General features: G+C 40.6%; 1 protein-coding gene across 1 annotated transcript; it reads right to left on the bottom strand.

Annotated features, from left to right (window-relative positions):
• Positions 1 to 1,216: 1,216 nt before the first annotated feature.
• Positions 1,217 to 20,067, bottom strand: CCDC105 (coiled-coil domain containing 105). Its single transcript, XM_051968224.1, has 7 exons — positions 19,381 to 20,067; positions 18,614 to 18,718; positions 14,643 to 14,841; positions 11,415 to 11,581; positions 9,538 to 9,633; positions 9,293 to 9,406; positions 1,217 to 1,490 (listed from the first exon to the last, which is right to left on the bottom strand). Exons 1-7 carry the CDS (start codon positions 19,948 to 19,950, stop codon positions 1,290 to 1,292), a joined length of 1,452 nt encoding a protein of 483 aa, XP_051824184.1. The 5' UTR covers positions 19,951 to 20,067; the 3' UTR covers positions 1,217 to 1,289.
• Between the last annotated feature and the right edge of the window lie 1,105 nt (positions 20,068 to 21,172).

Raw genomic sequence — 21,172 nt, 5'->3', positions numbered from 1 at the left:
CACCCCTTGAAATTGTTCTTGTTTAGATCAGACACCCTTTGAAACTGCTGGCTTTTGGCTTTTGTAATCTTCCTGCTTATGCAATTAATGACCCTCTAGTTTGTGGTTTTAACCTTTATAAACCCTTACCTTCCCCTGTTCTGGGCTGCTTGATTTGAGTTTTGCTACTCCCTTTGTAGCTACCAGCAAAATAAACTCCACTTAAAATTTCACCATGTCTTACTCTCTCTTTGGCTCCGCACAATACACCTAACGTGTTTTCACACAATAGGGACTGAATGTCATAACTGTAGCATTGGTACAGGGCAATTCTTGCTGTGCCTTCATCAGAAAAGGAGCTGTGCTCTACGAGCAAACCAGAACTGAATTAGCTCAGAACATGAGATGCACAAAAGTAGAGAATCCACCCCAAATGTTCCTAGGGATTATTTGTGTTCGACTTGTGGCAGAGCATTCCCAGATGGTATTGGTCTGATTAGCCACAGTTGGACTCAATGACTCATCTCTAACATTTAACATCTAACATACCAACCTTCGGCAAGTCACTTAATACAGATCCCCCCCCCCCCAACCCCATTTTTTTGGTCCCTGTATTCGTGATTTCCTTTGTAACCCTCTTTTATGTATTTAAAAATAAGATTCTGAGAAAGGTTCCCTAAACTTCCCCAGACTGACTGCCAAAGAAAGATTAGAACTTGGCTTAGACCATCTTTTAAAAAGTCAGTGTCCCTGAGCTTTAGACTGGAAATTAGAGACGTGTTACAATTACATTCCTATATTATGATCTTGAAGTTCTTTTACATATCTGGCTCTCAGTTTCTCCACCTGAAGAAAGGTGAATGCCAGATCAATATGGCCTCTGCAGCCCCTTCCAGCTCAGTGTATGTTCTATGGCAGCTCTTTTCCTGTTCTTGCAGTCTGACATTATTTAGGTAGTCTTAAATCTAAATTTCCTATAAGTGTGTGTGTGTGTGTGTGTGTGTGTGTGTGTGTGTGTTCAGCTACTACTTACCAACCATAGAATCTAAGGCTTAAGTGAAAGACCTTTGGAAGTGAAGGCAGAGGAGCAGGGTATTGAATACTATCCCTGCCCATTTGTGAGCTTTTGCCCTCCTCCCTGGGACTCAGTCTACCCATCTGTACAACAGGGGTCCCTTCATGCTCTGTCCTATGACTAGGCGGCAGAGTTGGAAATACTGGACAGCTCTTCCCACTTTCAACTTGACTTTTATTGGAGAGCGGGGTCGGGGCCGGGACCAGGGCGGAGGTGGGCGTGAGGTAGGTAGCGGTCAGTCGTGACATAAACGCTTGGCTTGCTCGTAAGTTACGCGTGGGTCTCCGTGGCGAACGCGCAGGCGTGCCACGTCGTAATCCACTTCGTAACCGAGCTGCTTGCCGAGCAAGCTGTTGTTCAGGTGCTTCTTGGTGGCGTCCAGCTTCTCCAAGTCCTTTTCCGTCTTGATGATGTTTTGCTTCAGCGTGTCAGTGCCCTGGGGAGAGGGGCGGGATGGTGATGGAGGGAGACACGGTGTAAGCAGCGGGGAAGGAGGGAGGAGAACCCCTTCTCCCCCCTTACCCCCTCTACATAAAAGGTGACTGGAATGGGGTGGAGAGAAAAACCAGTTAGGAGTGAGACGGAAAACGGGGAGGGAGTGACTGCTGCGCAGAAGCAATGTGTCTTTCTGGCTAGAGAACTAGATTTGGTACCAGGCTCAAGTCCCACTGTGTGACCCTGGGGAAGTCACAGCCTCTCGGTTCCCCTTGCTATTCCCTAGATGGTAGAATGGGCACCTATCTACATTGGTGAAATTTTTTCATTGGGAGTGAAAGTCTGTCCCTGCTTTCCTAAACCATCCAACCAACAAAAAACAACGTTGATAGAGGACTGACTTGTCAGGAAACTATATGAAGAAGCAAGCAGTATGCCAATTCTCTTTATGGCTGTGTTCCCTCAATAGCAGAGGAAAGAATTGGAGTCTGGGAAAACTGAGTTCAAATCCTGTGTCAGCTCTTAATTGGCTGTGTGACCCTGGGCAAGCCACTAAACTTTCCAGCCTCAGTTTCCTTATCTGTAAAATGGCATAATAGTATATACCTTATGGAGTTATTTTAAGAATCAAATTATAAAATATATAAACATTTTGCAGGTCTTAAAGTGCTCTATGTCTTTCTATCTGTATCTGTTTCTGTCTGTCTCTGCCTCTGTCTCTGATTTTGTGTCTGTTTTTGTCTGTTTTTCTTTGTCTCCCTGTCTCTGCTTCTGTCTCTGTCTTGCTGTTTATCTCTGTCTTTTTCTGTATACTGTTTTTGTTTCTGTCTTGTCTGTTTTTTTCTCCTATTCCCTATCTTTGCGTTTCTGTTTTTATCTTCTGTCTTGCTGTCTGTTTCTGTCTCTATTTCTTTCTGTATCTCGGTCTCTTGCTTCTGTCTTTGGTTCTGTCTTTGTCTCTGTCCTTCCTCCTACACACATATATAGTAGGATACAGGGTGGGGAAGGTATTGTTATTTTCCCCAAGTTAGACATGAGGAAACTCAGACAAATAAGTTAAGTCACTTCCCTGGTCACATACTTTGTAAATAAATGTTTGAGGCAGGATTTCAGCTGAGATCTTCCAGCCTCCAAGTCTAGTAATTTATTCATTCTGCCTGCCACCCAGCTCCTTCTAAGATGCCAAAGAACCACATTTCTTCCATTGTGGAATACTCACAGTACTGGAGAATGACACTGGTATAGACAAACTAAGGTTCTAAATGCTATCTCTAGTTCTAGGAAGGTTTACTTCTGTAAGTTCTTTATTGGCTTATCTGTACCAAAGGGGCATGTTATCTCAGTCTAACTCCTATTATATATGTGCCCCAGACCCAAGCATCTAGCCTCCCTGCTTTAGGTGCAAGGGGCAGGCCGATACTCACTACTTCCTTTTTATCATCCATTCCTCTCCCATTCCAGTTCAGCTTTGACCTTGTTCCTATGTGCTATCTAATCATACCATGCCCTTTGTAACCCTTGTCTGATTCTTTAGAAACATCCTTGTCTCCTCAACACTTTTTAACTTACAGTCTTTTTGACCTTACTGTGAGAGAAACTTGACTCTCCTCTAAGGACAGTTTACCCCTCATGGACATCTCTAATGATGGCCATTCCTCCTAGCCAACTTGTAGCACCAGGAGGTTTGTACATATCCCATTTCCCATTGTGGCTTTCAGACTTTTCCTCCATCATACTGACCTTTTTGAAGCTTCTTTCAGTCCAAATGTATCACTCTGTTACTATCAATCCCTGTGGATAGGCTTGACACCATCTTGACCAATTGCAATCGATGAGGAGCTAACCCTAGGACTTCTGGAATAGTAGTATCTCTAAAACCATTGGTCCTGTTTCCAACACAGCTCCCACAGTCATTATCCAGGGGGAGCAATCCCTTTGGAGAAAGGACTAGCTATCCCCACCAACTGCAATCTCACTTCAGTGAGACAACAAGACACCTTAAAGTAGAAACAAGAGACAGCATAGGCCAGGTGAGTCAAACCATCACCTTACTACCACCTCATCCCTTTAGCTTTTCATGGAGATAGCCTCAAACTCTAAAACCTAGAGTCTAGGGGATGGAATGTTTTTCCTTCCCACTAGGACATCAGCTTTATTGTCAGATAAAGCCAAATCCAAAGAAAGATGTGAGCTGACTTCTGCCTCTTCAGCAGTCACAGTTACAGTTACATAGTAAAGAAAGTTCTTGCCACTGTCAAGTGGTCAATATCAGAAATTGTTATTTTATCGGAGGAAGTAACTAAAGAAGCATCATTAACATCAACTTTGCCCCTGAACACTTTGGATCATGAGATTTTTTCCATCTAATGCAGTTGATTCCTCCTATATGTGCTTTCCCTATTAAAAAGTGAGCTCCTTCAAATATCTTGCTTATATATTTGTATGTTCAATGCTTAGCACAATGGTTTGCATGCAGCAAGTACTTAATAAATGCTCATTCATTCATTCAGCCTCAATGAAGTTACCTCCTGACTTCCAAATAATTTTTCCATTTTTAAAATGAATATAACTGCCTGATTCACAGTATTCCTCTTTACTCTGTCTCATCAATCTTAAGGACTTTGGTATTTATGCTGAGATCCTTTTAGTTCTGTCACCTCTCAATTATTATTCAGCCTTAATGCCAAAGAACTTCTCCATCCCATTTCAGTCACTCTCTGACATAAATACATTGCTTACAAATTAATTGCTCACAAGCTAATTTGTAGAAGACTAATTATTGGAGATAGAGTAAGATCAAGAAAGATTTCTTGTGGGAGATAACACCTGTGCTGAGCCTTAATAGTGATTGAAGGAAGTTTAAGATGCTGAGAGGCATTCACTAGTGTGACTATCCATATTAACCCTCCTTTTCATCCAAATTATGACCATCAATCCCTTGATTGTTTTTTTTCCCAGTTCCATTCGCTTCCATAATTAGCCCAGACCCATACCAAGGTGAGAGTCATTTCATAATCATCATTGTGAAGTCTGATCATTGACTGATTACAGTAAAAGTCAAAATGAGCACCAAATGAATGTATAACAGAGATGTTCTGCTTTTTTTCCTTTCAAGATCCAAGCCTCATGCATCACTGGGTCAGAATTATAGGTAGCCTAAAGCTATCATCTGTATTCTCTCATTTGTTAGGGGACTGACTGATACCTCAGTTACACCGAACCACTTAATATCAGTTAGATTTTTACAAAAAGATACAGTTATCCATTCCACATTATGGGAGTTAGGGGTACAATGCCCACATCTGGAAAATATGTGTAAATTTTTTTAACCTTCCCTTCACACCAAAGAAGAAATTTGAATTATTAAATTATTAAAAGTTGAAATATGTTGCTGTTATACAATACTTTAAATATATTTTATGCATTTTGGAGTTTCTAAACTCCAAAATTTTTGTGTCATCTGCTATTCTTCCTGTGTCATCTGTAACTTCTGCAAAATTTCCATATTCTCATTTCTTATGCTGATCTGTAATATATTGAAACTGTTATGGGAAATGTTACAAGGTGGGAGGAATAACTGTATTTATTTCAAAGATAAAGTAAGAACAATCATACAGATATTTTCTCCAATACTCCAGCAACATAGCCCCTATCCTCCACAAAATCTCAGTTTTGGAGGGGGATGAGCCTCAACAGAGCATTGGTCCCACAAATTCCACATCCAGATGAGATATGACTGATGATGAATCCTTCTGTTGAGAGTTCCAAAAGTCACTACTGAAAACCAAACATTGTTCCTTCTCAAGGGCATTGATGTTGTGCTGGCTGCCAGACCCAGCCTAACTGATATCTGAATTTCTGTGGCTGCTATTCTTACCCAAAGTTGGAATCTCCATTTCCTTTGCCTATATTGGAAGAGAACAAATGAAAGGATGTAGGATGTCCTATTTCTTGAAGGCCATATGATCTCAGAAGGCCCTTCCCCTTACAGCATAATCTGTCCATTGCATACTGTCACATCACCAGATAAAGAAGACAAGGAATCAAAGAGATCGGGCCAAAGTTGACTCAGGCTCTTTTGAAGCTACTGACAGTTCCAACTTTGCTGTTAATCAAAAAAGCTCCTTCCAATCTTAGTCAGCCAACCAGAATCAGTTATGGAATGTTCATATATGGTCCAGTCTCTTCTCCAAGGCATTCTCCTTACATGTCATTATAATTGTTCAAGAGGCAGCTCTCTAGTGCCCTTTGAATGGTATGATATCATACTCTTAGTGTTATCCATGAGAAAAAAAATATCATTTGAACAAGCTAATTGGGGTCTTTGTCTGTTCTAAGTCCCTATTAGTTAGTCAAGAAGCAATATTAAGTGCTTACTATGTGCCAGTCACTGTGCTAAGCACTGGGGCAAAAGACAATCCCTATTTTCAAGGAATTCATGATCTTGATGGAGACAATCAGAAAACAAAAAAGTACAAATAATCTATCTACAGGATAAATAGGAAATAATTAACAGAAGGGAGGAATTAAGGGAAATTAAAGTTTTCCTGGAGAAGGCAAGATTGTATAGTTGGAACTGGAAGAAAGCCAGGAAGGCAGGAAGTAGAGAAGAGGAGGGAGAGCATTCCAGGTATGGGGGCAGCCAGAGAAAATGCCCAGAGCTGAGAAATGGAGTGTCTTGTTCATAGAAAAGCAAGAAGGCCAGTGTCATTTGATTGAAGAATATGTGGACAGGTATAAGGTACAAAAAAACTGGAAAGGTGCACGTGTGTGTGTATGTGTGTGAGAGAGAGACGGGGAGTAAAGGGCTTTGAATATCAGAGATTTTTGTTTTTGATTCTGGAAGTAATAGAGAACTATTACCTATGGAATTATAAAGTCCCCAACATGGAAGTCAAATAATGTGTTGACTGAAAAATGGGAAGTAGATAAAAGTGATGAGATTGATTTTGATTATCATCATTTCATAGAGAAGTAATAACTGATATCAAACCAATTTCTATTAGTCAAAAAAGCAGTTAATAAGTGTCTACCAGGTATCAAGCAATGTACCAAATGTTGGCTAAAGAAAGAAAGAAAGAAAGGAAAAAGACCATCCCTATTCCCAAGCAGTTCCCAGTCTATTGGAGGATACAATATGAAAACAACTATATACACAAAGATATGTTCAGGATAAATTAGAGATAATAAATTATAGAGATAATAAAAAGACTAACATTAAAGAAAGTTTAGAAAAGCTTTTTTTTTTGGGCAAAAGACAGTGTTTTAGGAGGAACTTGAAAGTCAGGAGATGGGATGAGAGAGAGAGAATTCTCAATATGGAGACAGCCAGGAAAATGTGTGGAAATATGGAATTTTGTACAAGGAACAGTGAGAAGGCCAGGATCAATGGATGACAGAAGTCCATGGTAGGAGTAGATGTAAGGTGTATAAGAAGATTGGAAAATAGGAAGGAAGGAAGTTATGATGATCTTTGAAAACGAAATCGAAGATTTTATATTGATCCTGGAGGCAATAGGGAACTACTAGAGTTGATTGACAAGAGGTGAGTGTGGGTGACATGGTCAAATCTAAGGCTGAAGAAGATTCAGCTGACAACATAGTGGAGGATGAACTGGAATGGGAAGAGAGTTGAGGTAGGGAGACCAATTAATAGGTTATTGTAAATTGTCCAGGGGTAAAGTAATGAGACCTTCATCAAAATGTTGTTCATTTCAGAGGAGAAAAGATAGCATACATAAGAATTAAGGTAGAATTGACAAGCCCTGGCAATTAATTGGATATGATGGATGAGAATGAAAAGTCAAAAATGGTGAGCTTAGGTAAATGGCATAATGATGGTACCATCAAGAGTAATAGGGAAATTTGGAAGAGAAGAGATTTTGGGGAGCACTGTAAAAATGCTAGCTATTACTACTATTATTATCAATATTAAATGAAATATAAAAGATATATTTGCCAAAGGAGTTCATTACTCTCTCTAAGATATCCTGTGTAGACTCCAAATGGAAGAAAATTTCATTGGAGATACTGAGGTCTTTCAGCTGTTTCTGTTTTTACACGGTCCAGCAATAGAATAAAACCCAGAGCAGTGGTTCTCAAACTTTTGTTTTCAGTATCTTTATTCTATTAAAAATTATTGAGGATCTCTCCAAAGCGTTTTTATCTGGATTATATTTATAGACATTTACCATATTGGAAATAAAAACTATTTTTGAATTTGTAGACCCTCTAAAAGGGTTTCAGAGATCCCCCGGATTCTCTAGACCATACTTTGAGAACCACTGCTCTAGAGCATTACAGGGCTTTCTTAAAGAGATCCATGGCTACTCCAAAGAAACTGATATAACAATCTATGCAAGGAAAGCTAATTGGCAGAAGAATGCATTATGTCTGGTATTATGGCATGCAATTGTCCAGGCAGGGTTAGTTCATCATGACTTATGTACTGATGGATCCCAATTCTCCTTCCTACTACCTGAGTAACTTTGGTTGAGTCATTTTATGTCAACTGTTCAATTAAGACAAATGGCCTCTCAAATTCTTCCCCTTCTCCCACCTCTCATAATTAGCCAATAACTATGTTTTATCAATTCCATACCCACTACATCTCTCCAGTGACTCTCCTCTCTCTAGTTTCACAATTATTATTCTAGTAAATGCTTTCACTTCTACCTTCTTGGACTTTTGCAATACCCTTCTCATAGACTTCCCCATCTCTTTGTTATAAGGACCAATACTCGTTGGTAAGGACAATAACATCAATACTTGTTTATAAGAAGAGAAATATTGGGGAAAATTTGGAAATACATATTTTTCTTTTCTATCCATCTTTCATCATATTCATCTTGGGGCAGTTAGGTGATATAGTGAACACAGAACATGGACCTAGAATCAGGAGGATTTGAGTTCAAATTAGATCTCAGATACTAACTTTCTGTGTGATCCTGAGCCAATCACTTAACCCCTATTTGCCTCAGTTCCTCATCTATAAATTGGGGAGAAAGAAATGGCAAATGATTCTAGTATAATTTTTCAGGAAAGCCTGTGGACAAACTTGGGGTCATTTAGAATTGGACACAATTGAACAACAACAAAAATCCATCCTTCATACTATTGTTAGAAGAGCCTTTCTTCCCATTAGAAATGGCCATTTTTCTCAAAATTCTATTTTGCTCAAAAATCTATTGCCTATTGAGAAAAATTTGAATTCTTCTTACTAACACCATTCAAAGATCTCCACAGTCATATTGTTCCAAACTTAGGATTATTTTCTGCACATTCTATGCTTCAGCCAGACTAGACAAGTCTCTGCTCCTTGAACATGCACACCTATATTCTTAGACATCCATGCTATTATTCAGGCGCTTCCCTATATCTGTAATGCTTTCTTCCCTCTTTTCCCTTTTATCTGCCTATCTTTCAAAGTTTCCATCAACTTTCATTTTCTTCTCTAGAAAGCCTCTTAGATTGTCCTTTACCCCTCTTATTTCCCCAGACTTTACCAGTATTCTCACCTGTCTAATGCACTTACCTTAGGATATATATTTGAATTATCTGTGAGGGAAAGGTTCACTTTTTATCTCAATTTTGCACCATTCCTAGTGCCCACTCTAGGGTCCTTCAAATAGTAAGCATTTGATAAAAATTTGTTGATTGATTAAAGGAGAAGAGTTTGGGAAGGAGAGGGAAGAAAGGAACATTACAGGAAAAGAAAGATAAACTGGAGAGTCTGGGAGAGGAAGGAGTTGGAGGGGAAGGGAAAGAAAGGCAGGTTCTGTAGATGCGAGGGGGAGGTCATACCAAAGTAAGATAACTGGCTTCTGGAAGCTGGGTGCCAACATGTCTCTGGAACACACGGACCATGGGCCTATCCAGCTTCTCTTTGGTTGACAGGTAAGTATCACACACAGGACCCTGGAGATGGAGAATAAGGTTAGTGAGGATTGAGACATGCCCTCTCCCCCTTCATCACACACAAACCTCCCAGTTTCCTCTATCTTCTCGATCTCCCTCCATGCCTGATCTCAAGGAAAGCCCTTTCCTACCCTGCTGAGTCCCTGTGTGAGAAGCATCTCTTCCTTGAACTTCTTGCATCGAAGAATGGTTCCTCTCATGAGTCCAGTCATCATGTTCAGCCTTTCCTGAGAGAAGACAGTGTGATGGGCAGTAGATAGTGTTAACCATTGAATTCAAATACTCCTTATATTCTAGCTATATGACCCAAGGCAAGTCAAAGTTATTTAACCTTCTCTCACCTACAAAATGAATAGGTTGGACTCAATGATTTTTCAGATTCTTTCCAGCTCTAAATCTTATGATTGTATTAAATTACCCAAGGCCTCACAATCAGTTTATACTGGTTATGCATATACATACATATATGTGTGTGTGTGTGTGTGTGTGTGTGTGTGTGTGTGTGTATAGTTGTGCATATACAGGCCCTATCCCTTCCATTTCCATGTATGGTACTATCTAGCTTTCTTTACTCTTATCTATTCTCAAGTATACGTCAAACATAACCCCCAACTTTTCTCCAAACTAATTCCACAAAAGGCCCCTCACCAATTCCATAGTGCCCCCAATAGGCAGCCAAATATTCCCAAAATCAATTTCATACATGAATTCTATGTATAGTTTTCCATTAGCCATCCAAATAACTCTACATGTACCCTTCTATTAGACCTCCAACTACCCTGAAATCTTTTCACATGTCATCCCCATCCAATTCCATGCACATCCTCAACTCCATGTGACTCCCCAACAGCCTTCAAAGTATCTCTTTCCTCAAATCACTTCCAAATACAGTCTGTGAGATTTTCAACCAAACATTCAAACAGCTCTACATATATTCACTATTTATCTTCAGCTACCCCACCAATTTTCATCTGGTAATCCCCTGAGCCTCCATTTTGTGGAGGGGCTTAGGCTAGCTTTCATTTCTCTCCTGTGCCTGTTCTTAGATTCCACCCTGCAAAAACATTCTATGTGCTGGGTGTTGGAATCTTTACAAACTGTTAAGTCATTAGAGTTGATAGAGACAATAATTATCTAATTTAGTATGATTGATCTGATCTTACAAGGAGATATTATGGGTCAGAAGAAATAAGGTACTAAATAGAACTAATTGATACAATTTTAGTGTTTATATCTTTACTCATTGGAATTCACAAGTATGGGAGATTCACAAAGTTAACTGTGTAACTTTGTGAATTCACACCTCCCTTGAAGCTCTTAGGGCCAGAGAGCACTCTGAGAAGAAACCCATAATCCCTCTCTCTTGCATCCCACAATCCCTCTCTCTCGAAGGAACATAAATATAGCTTCAATGGACCAGTCAAGGGAGTTTTCAGAGTGAAGAAGCTACGAGTCGAGAGTTCAGCTGAATGGGAGGCTGAAGAAAGCAGAGGCAGAAGCAAAGGACAAAGCTGCAAGAGCTCTTGGAACCAAGCAGAGATATAGGCCTCTAAGAAAGCTAACAGGGCTATACTGGAAACAATAAAAGATCTGAACTTTTATCACCTGGCTGCATTTTGAGGTGATTATTATTTTCAACTGCAACTAAGGCTGCCTCCAGAAAGCCTCCCCGAGAAACCTGCTTTCTCCCGGAGAAAACCATTATATTATTTTAAAAGAAGAAAGTCACCACAGCTGGGTACTCAAATTTCTCCTTCACCCATCCTCACTCCCACTTTTCACTCCCTTTTGCATATTTTCTTCACCTTTTAGAAGGTATGCCCCTTTAGAGCAATGGTTATCATTTTTGCTCCTATCTGGTCTGTATCCTCAGCTCTTAGCACAGGGCCCAGAATACAGTAAGTGCTTAATAAATATTTCCTTCCTTTGAAATCCCCATCCAACTCTAGTCTCCGATTAGTCCCAGAGCCAACGCCGCCCATGGCCCTAGCCCCTTCCCCCAGTTCACCTTGAGCTGCATACTTTCTTGCATCTTTCGGGACAGAGAATTCGCCACTGTTTTATTGAGGTGCAGTTGCCAGTTTTGGGCATGATGCTCACTCTTTCTCATGTTCTCCAGTGCTGATTTTCCCTCCACCAGGAGTCGTTTGGCATCATTCAGAGCCAAGTCACAGTCTGAGGGAATAGAGGAAGTACCTGTTGGAAGAACTCTCCAAGACAACTGAGCTTCCACCATGTTCTTTCCCACCTCCCTCTAAGTGTGTGGAGGCTTATCTGTGACCGTGTTTCTCTCAGGCATCTTTGTTTTTCTGAGGGTCTTTATAAATGGACCTGGCATCTTCTAAATCTCCACTGTGCTATGTATAAATATATGTGTATGTGGGAAATAATACTTAGTTCTTAATTTAATGTAATCTTAAGTTCTACTTAGTTCACTGGGCTATGGTCAGGAAAGTATATGTAAATTTTCTATGTTACAGAAATGAGTGCTTTTATTGTTACTACTGCTACATATGATGCCTGAAGAGTTCAATGGCACTAGGGGAGAGATTTAGTCATTTATTCATGTACTTATTTATCTATCCATTCGTTCATTCATTCATTCATTCTGTAAGATAATTGGGGTTAAGTATCTAAGACTGGATTTAAAGCCAGGTCCTCCTGACTTGAGAGCTGGTGCTCTATACACTGTGCTGTCTCATAGGAAGAGTCATGAGCAGTACTGGTATGTGGTCATGCTCACAGGATACTAGGAGCCTTCTGGGGAGGAGGAGAAGGAAGTGGCTCACAAAATCAGTGAGGTAGTTTCTGAATGAGTTTCTTAGTTGTGTCTTGACTCTTCCTCTAGATCAGCCCATTCCTGAAAAAACTATTTTTTGGTGGTCATTCAATCTTTGCCTGAAGATGTCCAGTAAGGGAGAGTCCACTATCTCCTGAATTTATCACATGCTTATAAAATTCAAATTGTCAAAAAGCTTCTCCTTATCTCCAACTCAGTTTGTCTCTTTGTGACTTCCACACGTACTCTTTTTGTATTCTAGGACTTAGCACAATACCTGGCAAAAAGTAGGAGCTTAATAAAAGTTGATTTATTACTGATTGAAAGAACTTGGGATGTTTAGCCTAAAGAAGCTAAGGTTGGGATAGGGAAGAAGTAAGGAAGATAATTGCCTTCAAGTATTTTGCCTGTGGCCTTGTAAAAGTGTGAGATTATATTTCTTTAAGGCACACAGGATAAGAGTTCTCAACTTGGAATCAGAATCCTGCCTCAGACACTTTTACTGGCCTAGAACTCTTTGAGGCATAGTAATAGCAATAGTAATAATAGTCCAAGCCCCTCATTTGCTGATGAGGATAGTGATAGCTAATTTTATATGGTACTTTTAAGGTTTACAAAGCCCTTTGCATATGCTATCTCATTTGATCCTCACAACAACCCTGGGAGGTAGATGTTATTGTTATCATTTTATAGAGGCAAGATAGAGGTTAAATAATCATAATAACTGATAATAATAGTTAACACTATTCTACACCTACTATATGCCAAGCACAGTACTAAATGCTTTATAAATGTCTCCTTTTTATGCTCGTGGCAATCATTATTTCCATTTTGTGTTAAGGAAACTGAAACAAAAGTTAATTGACTTGCCTAGTGTCCCATAGCTAGAAAGAATCTAAGATAGGATTCTAATTCATCCTGATTCCAAGTTCAGCACTCTTCTCCCATGTGCCAACTCAAATTTTAGTCTAATCTCACTTCTACTTGACAACATTTTAAATACTTGAAGGCAATTATCATCTTCCTCCCTTTTCTCCTATTCCTCCCTTTTCTTTAGGCTAAACATCCCAACTTTCTTTAATTATCAGTAAATCAACTTTTATTAGGTACCTAGTTTGCCAGGCACTGTGCTAAGTCCCAGGAATAGAATAAGAGGCAATAAAAAATTCCCTGCTTTCAAGGACTTGCATCATGCAAATAAATATATATATTATACATGACAAATAGAAAGCAATGAGAGAAGACCCTAGAATTACTGGGGGCTGGGAAAGGCTTTCTGTAAAAAATGGGATTTTCACTGGAACTTGAAGGAAGCCAAATTAATCAGTAGTCAAAGTTGAGGAGGAAGAACATTTTAGGCATGAGGGACAGCCAGAAAAAATTCCTGGAGCTGAAAGATTTGAGACTCTTTTCCATTCTGGTAGTCCTCTTGTGGACAATCCCCAGCCTATCAAGAACCTTCCCAAATTATAATGCCTTGAACTGAATTCTTCAGTTATGATCTTACCAGGGAAAGTGGGATTATCCATTGCTTCCTTATCCCAGGAAGCTGAACCTCTCTTAAGATAGCAAGAGGTTAGGCTGTCTTTCTTGGCTGACATATCACATTGTTGGTTCACACTGAGCTTGAGGTTGAAGGAGCTCTCAGATATTTTTCAGACCAAATGCTCTCTAGTCACATCTTGTACTTGTGAAGTCATAATATCATAAAATCCATAGATCAAGAGTTGGAAGGAAGCTCAGAGGCCATCTAGTCTAACTCCTTCATTTTACAGATGATGAAATTGAAGCCCCAAGACAGGAAGAAGTTGGATCAAGGTCCCACAAGTAGCAAATAAAAGATCCAAAATTTAAATTCAGGACCTTTAATTACAGCTTGGCGTCCTTACCAGAATGCCATGCTGCTATCTAGCAATAGTTCCCCTATCTTTAACTTCTGAAGATGATTTCTTGAACCTATGACTAAGACTTTTACATTCATCCCTGAAAATTCTGGGTGGGGAAAATCCAGTCATAGATGAAGCTCCATAAGCCATCAGTGTTGAAGAGTTGCCTAAAAACTGAGAGGTTAATGGCTGCCCCAGGGTATATGTTACTGGAGAGGGTCATTAGTGGGAGCTCATTAGAAATAGGATCATAGATTTAGAGCTGGAAGAGAGCTTAGTGGCCTTCTGGTCCAACCTCCTCATTTTGCTGATGAGGAAACTGAGGCTCAGGGTCACATCACCAGTAAGTGTCAGATAGAATTTGAACTCAGATTTCCCTGGCTCCAAAGCAAGCATTATCTTCATTCTGCCATGTTTCCTCTCTAATGATGAAGGGCCAGTGACCATATTATTAGATGCTTAGAATTTATGGGTCTGGGGTGGAATACGGGGGTGTAAGTTGGTCCAGTTCCATGGGGATTATATCTCAGGCACTTGAGGGAAGGGTGTCTCCAACTGGGGCAGGACGCACCTGGGGGGTTGACCCCCACAGGGTTGATTGGTGGACTGACGGCACCCTGCACCTTGGGAGTATGAGCTCGGCTGATATTGATCCAGGACTGACGCCCAGCCTCCGACAGTGCTGCATCCAAGCAGTGGTTCATCAAATCCACCACCAGAAGCCGCTCTTCACAGCAAACTGTCAGATCCTCACGACATTTAGACAAGGCCTGGAGTGGGACAAAATGGAGGGCAGGTCAAAAAGGTCTTTGGAGCAAGGATGAAATCAAGTGGGGAGAAGATGTGGGAAGAGAGGGAGAGGCTTGGGGGTATAGTAGAGGCTTCTGGGGAGAGGCAGACCCAGAGAAGATGGGAATCTATCCTTATATTTCTATGCCCTTCCTCCTTAGTTCTATTTTTTGTGAGGATGAGAAGGCTACCTCATACTGGACCCAACTTACACTGAAATGAGATAATAAAACAAGAAATGTGGAAATGTGGAGGAGCGATGGGTGATAAGAGCTAATTTTGGGTGAGACCTGGATTCAAGTCCTTTATTTTATACTTACTGGCTCTGTGACCCTGATCAAATTGTTTAAACTCTCAGTTTCCCCAGACAACTTTCCAAAAATAAACACTAATAACAGGTTCCAAGATCTGCATTAGCAGAATGAACTCTTTCAGCAAGAGTTCCCCAAATTGATAAAATCACAGGTCTAGATTCTCTTCCCCACCCTGCCAATCCCTGACCCATAAGACCTGGTTTTATGTGTATGTGGGAAACCCATTTTATTGCTACTTGGATCCCAGAGAAGACCCGAATGGCTAGGGAAATGGATGCTGAAGGGCTCCTGTAAAACAGCTAGAGACAGCTTTGTTTCTGGAAGTTGAAATGGGATGGACATGAAGTCTTAAGACCTGAACTTTGTACCTGCCCTGTCACTTATTGTCTGTGTGAATGCTAAGTCACTTCACTGCCCCAGCCTTAGTTTTCCTTACCCATATAATTGGCATATTTATGTCACAGGACTGGACACAGTGTTTCATAATTTCTAAAGTCATGGCAATGGGAAGGTGAACATCATAGTCAGTTAGGAAGCTGTAGCTTACTGGCTTCCTTAACTCAAGTGGTCAGTTGAACTAGAATCAGAGGTCAGAGCTGTGGTGTATTCAACCCTGGGCATCTGTTTCTATTTGAATTTGACATCATGGGACTAGATGATCTCTAAGATTCTTTCAAACAATGATTTCTGCTTCTACACTATGTTCAACCTATTGAATTGGAGGTGCTTGTCCAGAGGATGGAAAGCAGATTCTAGAGAGTATAAGAAATCATATTGCATAAGGATTTGGGGGTATTTAGTTTAGAAAAAAGAAGACTCCAGGGCAACATTTTAGCTTTTTTTTTTTCAATTGTTTGAATAATAATAATAGTAAGATCAAATATTTACATAGTACTTACTACATACCAGGTACGAGTATTCTCATTTGAGACTCATAATCACCATTGGATGTCATTGCTATTATTATCCCATTTTACAGATGAGCAAATAAGAGGGTTTTTTAAAAAAGTAATTTGGCCAGAGTAACACAGCTAACAAGTGTCTGATGCCAGATTTGAATTCAGGTCTTCCTGACTCCATGTCCAGTGCTCTGGACTGTGATATTGTGCCACTTAGCTGTTTCATAAAGACTTTGAAGAGCTGTCATATAGAAAAAGAATTATGTTCTGCTCATTCCCAAGAGATGGTCCTAATTGCTACATGTGGAAGCAATAGACCTAGATTTAGATTTGATGTAGGGAAAAAGTTCCTAACAATAAGAACTGTCCCAAAGTGGAATGCATTGTTTCTGGAAGTGAAGGTTTTTCTATCACTAGAATTTGTCAACGGGAGCCTGGATGTCTCTTTGTTGAGGTTAATAAAGATGAATTCAGGTCCAAGTTAGATCTGATGGCTTCTGGGACCCCTTCTATCTCAAAGAGTCTGTGATTGCTTTCCCACATTAAATTTTAAATTCTTTGAAAGGAAAATCAAATAATTGTTCTTGTATGTTCTGTGCTGAGTGTATGGCTTTCTACATAGTAATTTTAATAAATAACTATTGGATTAGATTGACAAAAGAGCAGGAATGATGCCAGTTTTGTTTTTTGTGTGCTCAACAGCATCAGGGCACAACGTTACTCATGATTATTTCTATTATTATTAGTAGGATTGCTTACTACTACTAGAACAATATAACATTTTACTTGATCCTCATAAAGGTCAATCAGTCAACAAATACTTAGGAAATACCTACTATGTGCCAAGCACTTTATTAAGTACACTTTACTAATACAGAGAAAGGTAAAAACATGGTCACTGCTCTCAATGAGTTCAGTTTAATGGAGAGGGGACGAGAAGGATTACATGCAAATAACTATATTTACAAGATATATACAATGTCAATAGATGATCACCTCAGAAAGGAGGCTTTCCAATATCACACAGTGATATTAGAAGAGGAGAGAAGAAGGAACTCTGAGAATGACTTCAGTTTTTTCAGTGAAGCATTCTGTGAGATCTGCAGCTGAGAAGGTGGGCAGAGACTTCAAGAGTCAAGAAAGGGTTTGGCAATTCTCAGACGAAGAAATTGGAACTATTTATAGACATATGAAAATATGCTCCAAATCATTATTAATCAGAGAAATGTAAATTAAGACAACTCTGAGATACCACTACACACCTGTCAGATTGGCTAGAGTGACAGGGAAAGATAATGTGGAATGTTGGAGGGGATGTGGGAAAACAGGGACAATGATACACTGTTGGTGGAATTGTGAACACATCCAGCCATTCTGGAGAGCAATTTGGAACTATGCTCAAAAAGTTATCAATCTGTGCATACCCCAGCAGTGTTTCTACTGGGCTTATACCCCAAAGAGATACTAAAGAAGGGAAAGGGACCTGTATGTGCCAAAATGTTTGTGGCAGCCCTGTTTGTAGTGGCTAGAAGCTGGAAAATGAATGGATGCCCATCAATTGGAGAATGGTTGAGTAAATTGTGGTATATGAACATTATGGAATATTATTGTTCTGTAAGGAATGACCAGTGGGATGAATACAGAGAGGACTGGCGAAACTTACATGAACTGATGCTAAGTGAAATGAGCAGAACCAGGAAATCATTCTATACCTCAACAACGATACTGTTTGAGGATGTATTCTGATGGAAGTGGATCCCTTCGGTAAAGAGAGCCTTAATTGATCAAAGATAGACAGAAGCAGCTACACCCAAAGAAAGAACACTGAAAAATGAATATAAACTGCTTGCATTTTTGTTTTTCTTTCTGGGTTATTTATACCTTCTGAATTCAATTCTTCCTATGCAACAAGAGAACTATTCGGTTCTGCACACATATATTGTATCTAGGATATACTGTAACCTATTCAACATGTAAAGGACTGCTTGCCCTCTGGGGGAGGGGGTGGAGGGAGGGAGGGGAAAAATCGGAACAGAAGTGAATGCAAGGGATAATGCTGTAAAAAAATTACCCTGGTATGGGTTTTAGCAATAAAAAGTTATTTAAAAAAAAAAAGAAAGGGTTTGGAATAGCAACTGGTGAGTGGGATAGCAAATCAGAGATTTGTAAAAGAATTGCTTTGCTGTTATGAAATTATGGAATATAAATTTGTAATGGACCCAGTAAGCACAGTTTCATGAGATTCTCCAGCTCTTTTCAGTAACAAATGAATAAGGCAAATATCTCCATTTTATGAGTGAGGAAACTGAGACAGAGAAAGTGGAAGTCAGTTGCTCAAGATCTCTTAAGCAGAAGTCAAGTCCCGATTTTTGATTTTTGGATTCTAGGGCCATAACAAATCTCCATACTATTCAGAAGCAATAACCAATTAACTGCTCCTTCTCAGAGATTTGCCTTGTGTGTTACCAAAAGTAATTTCATCCCCAAAGGGGCAGGTTGGAAAAGAGAGGAGAGAAAAAGAGAACTTACAGCTCTCCTACCTTTAGCAAAGTCTCTGAGGTCTCCATGTCCTTTTCCACTCTCCTTTTCAGGCCCCGAAGCTCTTCTTTCTCCCACAGAAGCTGAGTGTCAGTTTTGTCTGGGACCTACAGAAAGAGAGGGAAGAGATGTTTGTCATTTAGGGAAAGGAAGGAAGGACTTGATGTCCAGTGTTGGGCTAGGAAGGTGTGCTGGATTTGAGAGTTTAGGGGAGAAGAGACGATTGGTCTCATGTGAATTGAAGGAATATCTGATTTGGTGAATTTGGGACTGTAAAGAGAAAATGTGTTTGATCTCCAAGGAGATATAAGTGACTTGGCCCGGCTGTGTGATGATCTGGGAGTTTTTGATGGGGAGGACTTTTTTTTTTTTTGACCTCCTGGAGGCTGTGGATGACTGAAAGTTTGACTGTTCCCCTGTTTTTGTTTTTGTTTTTTGTTTTGTTTTGTTTTGTTTTTTGAGCAGGAAAAGAAGGGAAGAGGAGAAAGAACTATTCCATCTCCTAAATCCCATGGCTATCTTGGGAAGGGGGGGGACAGCGTTTGTGACCTCTTGAGAGTGAGAGGGGTGTGGGGAATCTTACATCCTGGATACTCTGGTTTCTATGAGGAACTATGACTCCGGGATTTCGAGTGGAAGGTATTTGATCTGAAAATCTGATGACGGTAGGGACTATTTGATCTCGTGGAAGCTCTGGGTACTTAGAAAGTTTGTCTGAGCTCTATTCTGGCCTGGCCTGCTAGCTTTGGAGGGAGGTTAGAGGTCTCACCTGCTCTGAGACAGGCCGGGAGAGCCGAAGTTTTCTGCTTTGCTCATTGATGAGCAGACCCTTTCGTATCTCACTGAGCCTGTGGTCCATGACTTCTCTCTGTCGAATGAGGGCCTGGATCTTCACGTTGATCTCATGAGCCGCCTGGCGCAGGCGAGCAGCCAAGAGCCTGGCACCTCGCACGTAATTCTGGATATACTCATTAGTCCTCATAGTCCGGGCTTCCCTATGCAGTGGCAGGGGTATGTTTGCCTCCCACGCAGGGGGCTTAATCTTCGCCTTCCAGAGGGTGACCCCTTCCTCGGGGGGAGGCTGCTGCACGGTCCCACCACCCTTGAGCATCTCTACGCGGAAACGCCAGGGGGCTGTGTACTTTCGTCGGCGCTGGCTCGGGGTAAGGTTGGCGTCTGAAGCATTGTCCGGGGGTTTCCACACAGCCACCGCGGCTTCGTTGCATCGGTCTGTCAGCTGCTGGGCAGCATTCACTAAATTTCGAGTTTGCTGTCGCCATTCTGGGGCACCCACCCTATCATCAGGGGTCAGCTTCAGGGGATGCAGGAACAGAGGCATGGCTTCTAGGACCCCACGGTAAAGGGGACAAGAGACTCGTTTCTTCTCCTTCAGATGAAACGAGTCTTCTGAACTCTGGTCTTCTCATCACCATGGTGACTTGGGCTACAACGTAGTGAAGAGATTCCAGAAGTGGGGGAGGGGAACACTTCCTCTGTCCTCCTACCCCTCCCACTGCCACCCAGACTTCCATCTCATCCTGTCCTTTTCTCTCCATACAAGGCAGACACCCCTTTCCTCATCCCTGCATTTGCTTCTATTTATCCATTTTGCTCTGTTCTCAGAAGAAGAGGCAGCTCTTTTTGCCAAAGAGAACCATGTCCTTGATTCCATTCCTGCCTGTCTCCCCAGGATCTCCCCACCTCTCTATTTCTCCTCCCTTCTCTCTCCTTCTCCCTCTCCTTTTCCCTCTTCTTCCTTTCCTCTTTCCTTTCATTTTGCAAATATGCTCAAATCTTTCCTATCTTAAAACTCCTAACCATCTCTTCAAGCTACCATCTTATTTCTTTTCCTTCACTGCTAAACTTTTATCGTTGGTTTCCTTTTCTTACCACCCACTCATTGCTTAAGCCACACATCCCTAAGACAATCTAGGGTTATCCTTTAAACTTCTCTTTCCTTCAACCGTCACATCCATTCAATTGTCAAATCTTAAGCCTACCATTTCTTTCATAGATGAATGACAAGTAATGCGTCAAGGAAAAGATTATGAATATGGGAGACTGGGTGAATGGTGGAGCCAATAACAATAATAGTAAAATCTGAAGTTTAAAAAGAAGCAAAGTAAGCTTCATTGGAGGAGTATATGGTCCTTTAAATGTCCTTCTTGATGTCCCATAATGGCATGGGAATAATCTTATGTTCTTGAAGGCTACTGTATGTTGGAGGTACCTAGATTCTAGGACATATCATCACTTTGGAAAAAGCTTTGAGTATGAGCCTGGTGACATTGCATGTACCATACTGCCAGTAGGGAGCCAATGAAGAATTTTGAGCAGAAGAACAACATAAACCTGCACTTTTGGAAGTATATTTTGTCAATTCTCAGGAAAATGGATTGGAGAGGGGGGAGATCAGAATCAGAGAAACCAGTTTAGAGTTATTGCAACAAGTTAGATTAAAAGTCATGAGGACTTGAAGTAGGAGCCAAGTAGAATGGAGAGGATGAAATGGAGTGAGAAAATGGGGTTGAGAAATATTATAAATTTAGAATCAATAAGTG

This window comes from Antechinus flavipes, chromosome 1, assembly GCF_016432865.1.
Source record: "Antechinus flavipes isolate AdamAnt ecotype Samford, QLD, Australia chromosome 1, AdamAnt_v2, whole genome shotgun sequence".
Classification (NCBI taxonomy): Eukaryota; Metazoa; Chordata; class Mammalia; order Dasyuromorphia; family Dasyuridae; genus Antechinus; species Antechinus flavipes.
The sequence above is the reverse complement of the archived record's forward strand: the minus strand, read 5'-3'. Positions and strand labels throughout refer to the sequence as shown.

Coding starts and splice junctions, on each gene's coding strand:
- CCDC105 (XM_051968224.1), bottom strand. CDS start 19,950: ATGCCTCTGTTCCTGCATCCCCTGAAGCTGACCCCTGATGATAGGGTG. Junction 14,842..18,613: donor CCTCAGAGACTTTGCTAAAG/GTAGGAGAGCTG, acceptor GTCCCACTCCAG/GCCTTGTCTAAATGTCGTGA. Junction 11,582..14,642: donor TGTGGGGGTCAACCCCCCAG/GTGCGTCCTGCC, acceptor CTATTCCCTCAG/ACTGTGACTTGGCTCTGAAT.